At 46.0% G+C, this 15,330-nt stretch overlaps 1 protein-coding gene across 1 annotated transcript in view; it reads left to right on the top strand.

The window, feature by feature from the left end:
• The window catches only part of prmt3 (protein arginine methyltransferase 3), a 107,761-nt gene that overhangs the window by 78,369 nt on the left and 14,062 nt on the right, over window positions 1–15,330 (top strand). The window contains exons 14-15 of the mRNA XM_055920620.1: window positions 5,043–5,093; window positions 5,626–5,713. Coding sequence (XP_055776595.1) covers window positions 5,043–5,093; window positions 5,626–5,713 — 139 coding nt within the window. The remainder of the gene's footprint in view (window positions 1–5,042; window positions 5,094–5,625; window positions 5,714–15,330) is intronic.

Below are 15,330 nucleotides of genomic sequence, written 5' to 3'. Positions count from 1 at the left end.
TATTTTGGTTTACCTTTGTGTCCATATCCTGTGACATGTAGATAGATATACACTACCGGTCAAATATATTTTAGAACACCTACTCATTCAAGAGTTTTTCTTTATTTTTTACTATTTTCTATATTGTAGAGTAATAGTGAACACATCAAAACTATGAAATAATACGTATGGAATCAGGTAGTAACCCAAAAAGTGTTATTTGAGATTCTTCAAATAGCCACCCTTTGCCTTGATGACAGCTTTGCACACTCTTGGCATTCTCTCAACCAGCTTCATGAGGTAGTCAACTGGAATGCATTTCAATGAATAGGTGTGCCTTGTTAAAAGTACATTTGTGGAATTTCTTTCCTTAATGCGTTTGAGCCAATCAGTTGTGTTGTGACAAGGTAGGGGGGGGTATACAGAAAATAGCCTTATTTGGTAAAAGACCAATGTCACGTTCCTGACCTATTTATGTTATGTGTGTTAGTTGGTCAGGACGTGAGGTTGGGTGGGCATTCTATGTTTTCTGTTTCTGTGTTGGTTTTGGGTTGCCTGGTATGGCTCTTAATTAGAGGCATGTGTTTGGCGTTCCTCTAATTAAGAGTCATATTTAGGTAGGCGTTGTCACAGTGTTCGTTGTGGGTGATTGTCTTCCGTGTCTGTGTAATTGTTTGCACCATACGGGACTGTTACGGTTTGTTCGGTTTGTGTAGTCTAATTGTCCTATTCGTGCGTTCTTCTTGTTTTATGTAAGTTCGTCGTATAGGTCTGTCTTCACCGTTTTGTTGTTTTGTTAGTTTATACAAGTTCGTGTCTTTGTTAAATAAATATGTGTTCAAACTTCGCTGCGCCTTGGTTCCCTCAATACTCCTCCTTTTCGGTCGAAGAGGAGGAGGACCGCCGTTACAGAATCACCCACCAATCCAGAGCCAAGCAGCGGAGTAAACGGAGTAAGGGACAGGAAAAGAAGGAGGAATGGACTTGGGACGATATATTGGACGGGAAAGGTTGCTACACATGGGAGGAGATCCTGGCTGGTAGGGATCGCCTCCCATGGGAACAGCTGGAGGCACTGAGGAGAGCAGAGGCTACCGGAGAGAGGAACCGGAGTTATGAGGGAACGCGTCTGGCACGGAAGCCCAAAAAGCCCGTGACTAACACCCAAAAATTTCTTGGGGGGGGATAAGAGGTAGTGGGCCAAGGGCAGGTAGGAGACCTGCGCCCACTTTCCAGGCTTACCGTGGAGAGCGGGAGTACGGGCAGGCGCCGTGTTACGCAGTAGAGCGCACGGTGTCTCCTGTACGAGTGCATAGCCCAGTGCGGGTTATTCCACCTCCCCGCACTGGTAGGGCTAGATTGGGTATTGAGCCAGGTGTCATGAGGCCGGCTCAACGCGTCTGGTCTCCAGTGCGTCTCCTCGGGCCGGCATACATGGCACCTGCCTTACGCATGGTTTCCCCGGTTCGCCTACATAGGCCGGTGCGGGTTATTCCACCTCCCCGCACTGGTCGGGCAACCGGGAGTATTCAACCAGGTAAGGTTGGGCAGGCTCAATGCTCAAGAGTGCCAGTACGCCTCCACGGTCCGGTATTTCCGGCGCCACCTCCCCGCCTCAGCCTAGTACCTACAGTGCCTACACTACGCACTAGGCTACCAGTGCGTCTCCTGAGCCCAGTTCCTCCTCCACGCACTCTCCCTGTAGTGCGTGTATCCAGTTCGGTGCCTCCAGTTCCGGCACCACCCCATAAGCCTCCTGTGCGTCTCCAGAGCCCTGTACACACTGTTTCTTCTCCCCCTACTAATCCTGATGTGCTTGTCCTCAGCCCGGTGTCACCAGTGCCGGTACCACGCACCAGGTATAGAGTGGGCTTTGAGAGTACAGTGTGCCCTGTCCCTGCTCCCCGCACTAGTATGAAGGTGCGTGTCCTTAGCCCGGTGCCTCCAGTTCCGGCACCACGCACCAGGTCTACAGTGTGCCTTATCCGGCCAGAGCCATCCGTCTCACCAGCGCCATCTGAGCCATCCGTCTCCCCAGCGCCATCTGAGCCATCCGTCTCCCCAGCGCCGTCTGAGCCAGCCGCCTGCAATGAGCCTGCAAAGCCGCCCGTCTGCCATGAGCCTGCAAAGCCGCCCGTCTGCCATGAGCCTACAGAGCCGTCCGCCAGACAGGAGCCGCTAGAGCCGCCCGCCAGACAGGAGCCGCTAGAGCCGCCCGTCAGACAGGATCTGCCAGAGCCGCCAACCAGACAGGATCTGCCAGAGCCGCCAACCAGACAGGATCTGCCAGAGCCGCCAACCAGACAGGATCTGCCAGAGCCGCCAACCAGACAGGATCTGCCAGAGCCGCCAACCAGACAGGATCTGCCAGAGCCGCCAGCCAGCCATGAGCGTCGAGAGCCGTCAGCCTGCCATGAGCGTCGAGAGCCGCCAGCCAGCCATGAGCGTCGAGAGCCGTCAGCCTGCCATGAGCGTCGAGAGCCGTCAGCCTGCCATGAGCGTCGAGAGCCGTCAGCCTGCCATGAGCGTCGAGAGCCGTCAGCCTGCCATGAGCGTCGAGAGCCGTCAGCCTGCCATGAGCGTCGAGAGCCGTCAGCCTGCCATGAGCGTCGAGAGCCGTCAGCCTGCCATGAGCGTCGAGAGCCGTCAGCCTGCCATGAGCGTCCAGATTCGTCAGTCAGCCAGGAGCTGCCCTTCAGCCTGAAACGGCTATATACCCAGAACTGCCCCTCAGTCCAGAGCTGTCTCTCTGTCCGGAGCTGCCTTTCAGTCCGGAGTTGCCCCTCTATTATGATCTCCCTCTCTATCTTGATCTACCTCTTTATTCTTATCTATCCCTCTGTCTTGATTTATTCCTCTGTCCCGGTGCTGTCCCTGTCATGGATTTTACAAAGAGGATTTTGTGGGATATGGGTGGACATTTTTAGGGGTAGATGGAGGTTGGGATTGACTATGGTGGGGTGGGGACCTCGCCCGGAGCCTGAGCCACCACCGTGGTCAGATGCCCACCCAGACCCTCCCCTAGACTTTGTGCTGGTGCGCCCGGAGTTCGCACCTTATGGGGGGGGTTATGTCACGTTCCTGACCTATTTATGTTATGTGTGTTAGTTGGTCAGGACGTGAGGTTGGGTGGGCATTCTATGTTTTCTGTTTCTGTGTTGGTTTTGGGTTGCCTGGTATGGCTCTTAATTAGAGGCAGGTGTTTGGCGTTCCTCTAATTAAGAGTCATATTTAGGTAGGCGTTGTCACAGTGTTCGTTGTGGGTGATTGTCTTCCGTGTCTGTGTAATTGTTTGCACCATACGGGACGGTTACGGTTTGTTCGGTTTGTGTAGTCTAATTGTCCTATTCGTGCGTTCTTCTTGTTTTATGTAAGTTCGTCGTATAGGTCTGTCTTCACCGTTTTGTTGTTTTGTTAGTTTATACAAGTTCGTGTCTTTGTTAAATAAATATGTGTTCAAACTTCGCTGCGCCTTGGTTCCCTCAATACTCCTCCTTTTCGGTCGAAGAGGAGGAGGACCGCCGTTACAACCAAGTCCATATTATGGCAATTCAAGGCATACTTAACCAGCATGGCTACCACAGTGATACGCCATCCCATCTGGTTTGTGCTTATTTATTTTATTTCACCTTTATTTAACTAGGCAAGTCAGTTAAGGACAAATTATTATTTACAATGACAGCCTACCCCGGCCTAACCCGGACAACGCTGGGCCAATTGTGCGCCACCCTATGGGACTCCCAATCACGGCTGGATGTGATACAGCCTGTATTCGAACCAGGGACTGTAGTGACGCCTCTTGCACTGAGATTCAGTGCCTTAGACCACTGCGCCACGCGGGAGCCCAAAGTGGGCTTAGTGCGATGATCATTTGTTGTGTAAGAGTCTTTTCAGCATTTTACCATCAGGCTCTGACCCATGGCCAAATTTCCCTGTATTCACAGACCAAGCTTCTCGCGCACTCTGTCGTACACTGTGTCGCTGTGTAACCTTTGTGGGGGGAGAGATTAAGGTCAGGACCTTGTCCAATGTATAGCATTTTCCATTTGAGGCCAAAAGAGAGGTTTTGTCCAATGCTGTGCCATTACTCTGACTTCCAGGGAAAAGTAAAAGAGAGGTTTTTTTCTTCAATAAATGTAAAGAAATTCAGTGGATTAACAATCAGTAAACAAAACAGTAATGTTAATAACCGAAATAAAGCTAAAAAGAAATGGTTGTGACCGTTTTGGTTTTGACAATTTAGAATTATTTTGGACATTACTGTATCCCCATAGCTAGCGTATGGCTAGCTAGCTCCCAACACTTTGAAGAAAATAAGTGAAAAGGTTAGTAAATCTTTATGTATGGTTTTGGGACTACAATATATATTTTTGAGGATGTAAATTTTACATTTCACTTATTTTCTTCGAAGTGTTGGGAGACAGACCACTCACTATATGGCCATGATGGAAAGGGGTGCATCCCATTTCCTGGTTATAATTTTATCGAAACAAGCATTTTGCTACACCCGCAATAACATCTGCTAAACATGTGTATGTGACCAATTAAAGTGGATTTGATTTGAGGTGTGTGGCTTAAGGCACATTCATTCTTCAGTCTTTTAATGTGTGTTTCGCTAATAACATCCAAAGTGGGGACAATACTTTCAGAGAAACAAATAATTTAACAAAAACGACTAACTAGTTCAAGATTTTCTATTAAAATAATAGTGTTACATTTTTGACTCTCAATACGAATGTGTATCTGAACAAAGATTTTAGAATATCTTAATTTAACAATATGTTTGTTATTGTCTTAAAATGAATTAGAATATATCATGATGTAAATAATTGTCCTAAGCTTGGAGACATATTTTGTTTTCAAACCATTTTAACCACTTCTGTAGAATGACCCACATAATGCACTACTTTTGACCAGGGCCCCTAGGCATCTTAGGTCTAAAGTATTGCACTATGTAGGGAATAGAGTGCCATTTGGGACAGGCCCCAGGTTATCCAAACAAATCCAGCCCTGGTGGTGTTGTAATATCACATTCTAACAACCCTCTCATATTTCATTTCCAGGCCATCGTGGGCTACTTTGACATTTTCTTCGACAGAGACTGCGGCAACAAGGTAAGCAGCATGCGGCGGCCCTTGCGTTTTTAACAGCCACCCAATTACATTCACGATTTGGCGTTCCCCACATCCTTGGGAGGCAATCGACACCGGGGCATTTCCTGATTGCTGATGTAAGCACCCACCGGAGCTGGCCACTCGGAACAGCCAATGCCAGGCTCCACAGGGGACGTGCCGGCAAGTCTTTTAATTGCACGTCCTATTTTACCTACAATGTGAGCATAACTGCTGAGATGTAACGCTACACCACGTGTAATGGGAACTAAGGTTTTAAACGTGTGAATGAAATGCATCTAGTCTTTAGAAGACTATGAGTAGGATAGAAGTACAAGATGTACAAGATGGGTTTAGTAGGTTTAAGAGTGTGAGACCGGTTAATGTTCTACTACAGTTGTGGAAGTTTTAGATGAGCCACAGAAATAGAAGTGTCACAATGGAATGAGTTGTTATCCTTATTCCTCACTGTTGTAAGTTCATGTTGATTGCTGTTGCCCAAGACTAAATAACATGTTCTGCTTTTGAATCACAGGTGATGTTCTCCACGGGGCCACAGGTCACCAAGACGCATTGGAAGCAGACAGTATTCCTGCTAGAAAATCCCATCCCTGTACAAGCAGGTCAGTTTCCCATACAGCACTGGTTTCCTGTGTGTGTGTGTGTGTGTGTGTGTGTGTGTGTGTGTGTGTGTGTGTGTGTGTGTGTGTGTGTGTGTGTGTGCGTGTGTGTGTGTGCGTGTGCGTGTGTGTGTGTGCGTGTGTGTATGGACATGTCTCTGTGTCTATTGTGGGTGCACTGCACGCACACCCAGCTGTCACCTGTGATGTTATTTTTTTTTTTTACACGCCGATCTTCCTCGAACATCATACTGAGAGCCAGGTAATCTGTCAGTGGTGCTGATGTAGTCAGGGTGTGCAACACTAGCTATCTGTCACCTGTAGAGAGACAGGGTGAGATCAAAACGAATCAGTCAGTCATCAAAAACACCATGTAAAACTTTATCTGATAGCTGTCATGACTGTCCACGAGAATCCAAATAGATCAGGTTTGCAAGAAATAACTTCAATCAGACCCCTCTCACCCTAGAGGGGTGAAGGAAAGAACTAGGGCGGTTAACAACTCACGCCCTGTTGTAAATCAAGGGAGACGATTCAGGTCTGCACTCTCAAGATTCACCAAAGGAATGTACTTCGATTCAACAGACTTTTTCCCGCTAAAACTCTAACACTTTCAAAAGCGAGTACTGGAACAATATTTCTAACATAGAACATGGGGAAGGTGCGAGGCGATCTATAGAACACTAATGTCACTTTGTTCATTATTTTAAGATGACGTTAAAATGGAAATTCTGTAACTTGGAAAGTATACCCACTACATGTATGAAGTTTACATACTCTGAGTTGTGCATGTAATATGAACAATGATGAAAGTGTTTTTGTTAAGAGAGACATGTGATTTGAGAAGCCATAAGAGATAATTGTTTTTATAACTTTGCACACTGAGTAGCTACGGCCCGGAGTAAGGTCAGGGAGTGTGCCAGCCTGCCGGATCTGCCCCTTTTGAGCAAACTGTATAAATAATGGGTTAAGAAAAGAAAAAAATCAAACCAGAAAGACGTGAAGCTGCAGCTGCACCTTTAAAGTGGTTTGAACTTTGAATCTCAACACGAGGTGGAGACGATAAAATCACCTCCCGGACAATCACTCGTAAGGCTGATTAGCTGTCCTAATTAAAGTATCTTCAAAAGGGAATTTAAGTGGGACCATTCTGTTACTCTGCTCAAACCAATGTATTATGCTACTCTCATCACCCCACTGGGGAACCATCGACACGGCTGGCTAGCCTATCTTCAAAGAAGCATCTTCAAGAGCGAATCTAAGGAAAACCCAACTCTGTAGTTCTGTTCAGGACAACACGGCAATTCACCGGATACCGGACAACTACAAAGGAAGACAACAGTAGAAGACTTGTTGGAACCATTTTGGACAATCAAAGCCTTACAAGCGTGCCGCGAAAAGGCCCAACCCCCTTCCCAAGGCTACCTTGTCCACCGAGAGATCCCCGGTGAACCCAGGCATTTCACGTAAATACATTCATGATTTCTTACTCAAAGTGGGTGGCAGTTTGTGTGCAAAGTACATGGTTATTGTAAGTGAGAGTCGTTTCTGAATGTACCAATGTTTAGTGTCTCTGTTCCCCTCTCTATCGTTTCTTTAACAAATAAGTTGACTGTTTATAGATGCGATAGGTAAATACCTTTTTGAGTTTCGTTCTGGAGATGGTAACTCTTTAAAGAACCGCTCTCGTGGTGCCGCAGATCATAGTGAGTTAATTGTTACATGATTAATTTAACCGGGGAACAATTAAACATAGTTAATTAGACTAATAAGTCTTCAGATTAATGTTAAAGTCAAGTCACGACATAGCTTACCTCAAGCAAGCGCGTACTAATACACAGAACGTTTATAACTGAACAGAACATATAAAGAAAAACGTTTTATAACTAAGCCAAATAAAATATAATTTATGTATGAAGCTGTGTGTATGCAGTGAATGTAAGTGTATGATGTGAATTGTGGTGTGTGTGCACGTACATTACATTACATTGTGAACAATGGTGTGAGTATGTACAGTATGTTTTGAATGATTGTGTGTGTGCGCGCGTGTGTGTACAGTACTTCAAGGAACGTGTGTTTGTGTATGTATAGTACTATACTTCGTGAACGATGGTGTGTGTGTTGTATGTGATGGCCTGTGTGCGTTATCGTAATGGGAATCAGGGATGTGTCCAGTGATGTTGGGATGGATGAGAGCATAGCTCCGTGCTGTCCAGTCTTCCCCCACTACCATCAGATAGGAGGCTAGTGTAATGAATGGCCTCTATGGGGACTGGACATCCACTGTCCCCAAGTAAAGCACCACTCAGCCCTGGCCAGATCCACAGCCACGATGACTGTCATCCCACTGACGCTCCCATAACATTAACGCAACGTTCACATTGCGTCCGTCAGTTAAGTGCCAGTCCTGCTGTCGAATGTGTTGAGACACTGCAGTGTTGAAATGTGTTATGACGGTGCGAAGCAGCAGTGTGTCCGTTAGCCGGTGTAAAAGCAGACACATTAAAACATTGCCAGAAATGGCCAGATGTGTTGAGGCACTGTAGTGTTAAAATGGGTTATGATACTGCCGTGTGTTAAAATGCGTTCTCTCACGGCCAATTCCCATGATTGTAAATGGTTAAGACACTGCATGGTGTTGAAATGTCTTGAGTAGGGATGGGTACCAAAACCCGGTATTAAACGGGCCCTGGGGCTAAACTATGAAAGACCGTAGTATCGATAAGCTCCGACGTTATCGGGTCTGCATTCAGTACTGGAGAAATTAAGAAAATACATTTCCTATTTATTATTGCTACATTATCTTGCACATTTTATCTCACCAACCGTTTCTAATTTGCAATAAGATTAAGACATTCGTTTATGATGCATTTTCGCTTTTCCCAATCCAGAAGAGAGATCTCTCTCGCACGGAGCCTGTCTCTCTCACACGCTACAGTGCACACACACACAAGAAAGACCCTGCTCTTAATTGGTGACGATGGCAGAGAGAACTAAACGTTCAAAAGTGTGGTTACACTTCACCAGAGTCGATGCTGACAAGTGCAACAAGACTTTTGCTTGTAAGGGCGGAAACACGAGCAATCTGTCCAAACATCATTTGAAAGTGATCATGTACAGGCAGAGAAATGCACAGTTTTCGACTGCCAGGCTCGTAGTTCATCTCTCGTTGCCCGATCTACGTTAGGTATGTATGCTAGCAGCCTAGAGCCCACACACGGAGTTAACGAAATTATGAGAACATGGGTTCATGATCAAAAGGAACCATTAGCCAGCTGATTGTTTAGCTATGGGTGCGTTCATAAATTCAATCAACCATTTAAAGATTTTGCAACTTTTTTGTTAAAGTTGCAGCTACAATGGACCAACCCACTCCTCCCTCTAATACTGCTGGTCCAAGCCAAAGACAAGCCCAAAGCACCTTCACGCTGGCAGCTAGTGGGAGGGTGACTAAGGAGAGGGTGAATGAGTGCCACCTAGTGAAAAGGCCTACACCCCTTTGCAACAGTGGAGTCCAAGGGCTTTAGGTAACAGTCTGTTGAGTTGTATTCATTTTTAGGATATAGTAGTATAAAAGGGTTGTATGTTAGTCCCATCACTCCACAATACAATACACAACAACACAATAATTCAATAATGATAATTCAACACATGGATTATCTTGTTTTACCATAGGGAGATGGTAAATTTACCCCAAATATACCCCTCCAGGAGTTACCTCAGTGACACATTCATTCCTACCAGGTATGGTGTAGAAAAGGCCATCACGTCAGACAGGTGAACCAGCCTCTGTCAGGACCACTATCTCACTGTTACAGTGGACTACACAAGCCAGGGCAGTGTAAAACAGAAGGTCATCCACACCATGGCAGTGTACAAATCGCAAACTGGCGAAGTAGTGGCAGAGGAGATCTCCGACATTCTGGAAGAGCTTGAGATGGAGCCGAGCAAGATTGTAGCTGTGACTGTTGATAATGCTGGCGATATGGATGTTGCCATCAGGAGGCTACACATCCTAAAAACAGGATGCTTTGCCCACATTGAATCTGGCAGCGCAGAAAATCTACAAAATGACTTCCCATTGATAAATGGGCAGCCCGAATCAGAGCAGGGGTCAAGATATCCTCGGTATCCAAAACAGTCTTGAAGGAAAAGCAGCAGCTCCTTGGTAAGAAGCCAGTTCAATCTATTAAATAATTCTTTTGAAATTCCCACTTTTAACAATTTAATTCTGTATTCAAGTGTGCGGTCGTTAATTGTTTGTTGATTTTTGTTGTTATTTCAGGCCTTCCGCAGCACTCAGTCATCCTTGATATCAAGACCAGATTCATTGAGCAGTATCCAGTGATCCAAGCAGCAGCCTTGGACCCATGACTGCGAAAAGCAATGACCAAGGACTACCTGGACCGTCTGAAGGACGAGGACTTCCATAAGGCTGAGGAGTTTGTCCAGCTCCTGAGAATCCTCTATACATCCACACTGTGGGTGTCATGTGAAAAGAATGCCACCTGTGGACAGATCATACCCATCCTCCAAAAACTGGAAGAGCACTTCACTGTGAATCATGAAGATACAACGTTGGTGGCAACCATCAAAGAGAAGGTGTGGGAGAACCTCTCCGAGAGTTATCAGGATGAGGACATTCAAGCCTTCCTGCGTGAGGCCACAGCAATGGATCCCAGATTTAAAGGGAGGCCGGTGAGTGACGCCACCTGGGACAGGCTGAGGAAGGCAACTGTTAAGGCCAATGTGACGGGAGCAACACCAGGGCTGTCAGAGGAGCCGGAGCAGACAGACACAGAGCACCTGCAACAGGAGGAGGAGTCTGAAGGAGAGGAAATGGAGGAGAAAGTCCCTCCATTGTACCAAAAACAAGGCGTGCCTTGGAGGAGCTGTTCTCAGAGGAGGACAGGGACACCTCGTCCCTCACCCTTGGCGAGCGTGTTGACCTAGACGTCGAGCTCTACAAAGGCCTGACTCCCATCCCCATGGCTGAAAATCCTGTGATGTGGTGGTGGGAGAAGAGAGCTACTCTGCCCCTCCTCGCAAACATTGCAACAAGCTACCTTTGTGCTCAAGCCTCCTCCTGATCTTTCTCCAGAGGAACTGCTAAGAACTTTTGCGGCCTACCTGTGTGCCCCACCCGTGTTGATCTATACCACTGCATTTTCTTTTGCAGGAAAACATTGATAATTTAATTTGTTTTACATTTCCATCATCACAACATGAGAGTATAATAGTGATTTGTTCGAAACATTGTTGTTTCTTTTGCTGTAATTAAATGTTTATTTTATTTATTTTACATTTCAGAAAATAAAGCAATGTTAATTCTGTTCTTAATTTGTTTAGGGTTTTTTTTTCTCGTAAAAAATAACAAGAACCGAAAAGAATACCGTTTAAGTACCGGATCGATAAGCAGTATCGGTAAGAGTAGCAATACCATTAAAATCTTAATGATACCCATCCCTAGTCTTGAGACACCTCAGTGTTCAAATGGGTTAAGACTCTGCAGTGTTCAAATGGGTTAAGACTCTGCAGTGTTCAAATGGGTTAAGACTCTGCAGTGTTAAAATGGGTTAAGACTCTGCAGTGTTCAAATGGGTTAAGACTCTGCAGTGTTCAAATGGGTTAAGACTCTGCAGTGTTCAAATGGGTTAAGACTCTGCAGTGTTAAAATGGGTTAAGACTCTGCAGTGTTCAAATGGGTTAAAACGCTGCAGAGTGTGTAGAAAGGTCGACTAGCATCTGCTGACAGTCTGGCCCGACTCATAACAGCAGCCGCTGCCATGTGCACACTGTGTGTGAGTGGGTGGGTGGGTGAGTGAGTGAGAAAGGGATTTGTAGTGACTGTTCTATTTTTTTTTTCTTAATTTAATCTTATTGAAGAGTAAACCAGTTTGGTACAATCTACAGTGCTCCGGTAGTGCTTCTCTATCCATCAACGCTCTGGATACACACACACACACGCCCTGCTGGCCTCATGCATGCACATTTCATTCTTCAAACAAGCAGACACCCACAAATGCCTTCCAGCCCTAAGGTAAATTAGCTCAATGCTCTCTGTATTTCGCGCTAGCTGACTTACCCGCTCTCCTTAGGCATCAGTGAACAGAGTGATGAGATCCCCAAGTTAGGCTGTGATCACTCACTACTGCTGGAATGCCCCCCCCCCTCACACACTAACACGTGCACACACATAGCTCACTATTATCACAACACTCACTACTGCTGAAATGGGCTACACACTCACACACCTGCCTCTGTCATTACTCACAACTGGTGGAATGGGCACTGCCCTGCATACTAAACACCCTCAAAACAGAACTACTCACCTGGAAATATGTTGTGTACGTGGGTAATTACAGCGTTATGGATGTGACATTACAAACAAAATCACAAGTTAAATATCTCACAGAATGGACAGACAAAACATAAATGAAATGTTTGAGGTGTGTGTCCATAGTACCCCATTGGGGAAGGCATACTCCAAAAAGCAAACATCTACATATTGGCATATTGGAGAAATAAAGCAAATAAAAGGCCTCGTGGCTTTGACAAGCTTTTTTGGGAGACATATTAGCAAAAGTCTGAGATTGTAAATCTTTTGTACGGAATTAGGGTGACGTTTGGCACGCGGACAGAGAGTGGAAGCGGCAGGAAATACGTTCGTCCTCCCTTTCCTCTATCAGCTCAGAGCATAGAAAAAGGAATAGAATGGTATGGCTAGAAAAAAGTGCCATTTGACTACAAGCCAGGTTCACATCAATGGTGGTGGGATTATCTCTCTTTCTCTCTCTACATACAGCATTCCATTGCGAGATACAGTTTTTGATTACCGATAGATAGGCCTGGTGCATGGTTCTGACTCTGTCTGCCTGGTGGCCAACCTGCCTATACTGTGCCCCCCCCCACTATCCCTCCCTCGCTAGCTCTATATGAAAGATGCAAGTGTTTGTGTTCTCGGAAGTATGGCCACTAATCAGTCTCCTCCATTACAAAAATACAGAATCTTCCTAGTGGAATCTAATCTTGGCGTGCAAGAAGTCGAGGGATAAATTGTGCAAGGAGGTCGACTCATCTTTGTTAACAGTTGGGAAAATGGCAGGGAAAGGCGAGCGACAATATGAAGGAATTCCTGTATGGCAATACTTTGAGAAATGAAATTAGGTGGATTTGAGGTACAGTATTGGTAGTACAGGAGCAATGCTTAACCTTCTGGAAGGGACGCACCATGACACTTAAACCATTTCTTTCAGCAGGGCAGCTACATTGTAAGTTCACTTTGAATTTTATACATTTTTCTTATTGTTTTAACGTTAACATTTATTCCCCCCCCCCCCCCCCTCGTAGAAAGAGAGATGGCTTTCGTCCCAAGTGGCATCCTATTCCCCTATACAGAGCAATCCGAAAAGTATTCAGACCCCTTGACTTTTTCCAAATTTTGTCACGTTCCAACCTTTAAATAGTTTTTTTGCCCTCATCAAACTACACACAATACCCCTTAATGACAAAGCAAAAACAGTTTTTTATACATTTTTGCAATTAAAAAAAAAATTATATTACATTTACTTAAGTATTCAGAACCTTTACTCAATAATTTGTTGACGCACCTGTGATTACAGCCTCGAGTCCTCTCGAGTTATGACGCTATGAGCTTGGCACACCTGTATTTGGGGAGTTTCTCCCATTCTTTCCTGCAGATCCTCTCAAGCTCTGTCAGGTTGGATGGAGAGCGTCATTGCACTGCTATTTTCAGGTCTCTCCAGAGATGTTCGATCGGGTTCAAGTTCGGACTCTGGCTGGGCCACTCAAGAACATTCAGAGACTTGTCCCGAAGCCATTCCTGCTTTGTCTTGGCTGTGGGCTTAGGGTCGTTGTCTTGTTGGAAGGCGAACCTTCACCTCAGTATGAGGTGCTGAGTGCTCTGGAGCAGATTTTCATCAAGGATCTCTCTGTGCTTTGCTCTGTTCATCTTTCCCTCGATCCTGACTAGTCTCCCAGTTCCCGCCGCTGAAAAACATCCCCACAGCATGATGCTGCCACCACCATGCTTCACCGTAGGGATGGTGCCAGGTTTCCTCCAGATGGGTGGCTTGGCATTCAGGCCAGAGTTCAATTTTGGTTTCATCAGACCAGAGAATCTTATTTCTCATGGCTTCCGTTTGGCCACTCTACCATAAAGGCCTGATTGGTAGAATGCTGCAGAGATGGTTGTCTTTCTGGAAGGTTCTCCCATCTCCACAGAGGAACTCTGGAGCTCTGTTGAGTGTCCATCGGGTTCTTGGTCACCTGCCTGACCAAGGCCCTTCTCCCGATTGCTCAGTTTGGCCGGGGGCGGCCAGCTCTAGGAAGAGTCTTGGTGGTTCCAAACTGCTTCCATTTAAGAATTGCCACTGTGTTCTTGGGGACCTTCAATGCAGCAGACATTTTTTGGTACCCTTCCCCAGAGCTGTGCCTCGACACAATCATGTCTTGGAGCTCCACGGACAATTCCTTCGACCCCATGGCTTGGTTTTTGTTCTGACATGCACTGTCAACTGTTGGACCTTATATAGACAGGTGTGTGCCTTTCCAAATCATGTCCAATCAATTGAATTTACAACAGTTGGACTCCAATCAAGTTGTAGAAACATCTCAAGGATGATCAATGGAAACAGGATGCACCTGAGCTCAATTTCGAGCCTCATAGCAAAGGGTCTGAGCACTTATTTAAATAAGGGATTTCTGGTTTTTTTTTATTTAAAAAAAAATAATTTTAACCCCTTTTCTCCCCAATTTTCGTGGTATCCAATCGCTAGTAATTACTATCTTGTCTCATCGCAACAACTCCCGTACGGGCTCGGGAGAGACGAAGGTCGAAAGCCACGCGTCCTCCGAAGCACAACCCAAATAAGCCGCACTGCTTCTTAACACAGCGCGCCTCCAACCCGGAAGCCAGCCGCACCAATGTGTCGGAGGAAACACCGTGCACCTGGCCCCCTTGGTTAGCGCGCACTGCGCCCGGCCCGCCACAGGAGTCGCTGGAGCGCGATGAGACAAGGACATCCCTACCGGCCAAACCCTCCCTAACCCGGACGACGCTAGCCCAATTGTGCGTCACCCCATGGACCTCCCGGTCGCGGCCGGCTGCGACAGAGCCTGGGCGCGAACCCAGAGACTCTGGTGGCGCAGCTAGCACTGCGATGCAGTGCCCTAGACCACTGTGCCACCCGGGAGGCCCCCTGTTTTTTATTTTTAATACATTTGCAAAAATTCAGAAAACATGTTTTCGCTTTGTCATTACGGGGTATTGTGTGTGGATTGATGAGGAAAATAATAATATTTAAAACATTTTAGAATAAGGCTGTAACGTAACAAAATGTGGAAAAAGTCAACGGTTCTGAATACTTTTCCAAATACACTGTACAAGGCACTATTATATAGGGAATTAGGGTGCCATTTAGGATGCATCCAGGGTGAAAGAACAGTTTCGTTTTTAAGAGGGTAAAAGAGAGTAAAAAGGTGAGAGTTAAAAAGAATATGAAAGAGTGAAGAGAAAGTTGTGAGGATAGAGTGAAAGAGAAGCAGCCTCGTAGAAAGAGAAGCGGGTGGAGGAAGAGAAGCGGGTGGAGGAAGAGAAG

This window comes from Salvelinus fontinalis, chromosome 4 (genome assembly GCF_029448725.1).
Source record: "Salvelinus fontinalis isolate EN_2023a chromosome 4, ASM2944872v1, whole genome shotgun sequence".
Taxonomy (NCBI): Eukaryota; Metazoa; Chordata; class Actinopteri; order Salmoniformes; family Salmonidae; genus Salvelinus; species Salvelinus fontinalis.
The sequence above is the reverse complement of the archived record's forward strand: the minus strand, read 5'-3'. Positions and strand labels throughout refer to the sequence as shown.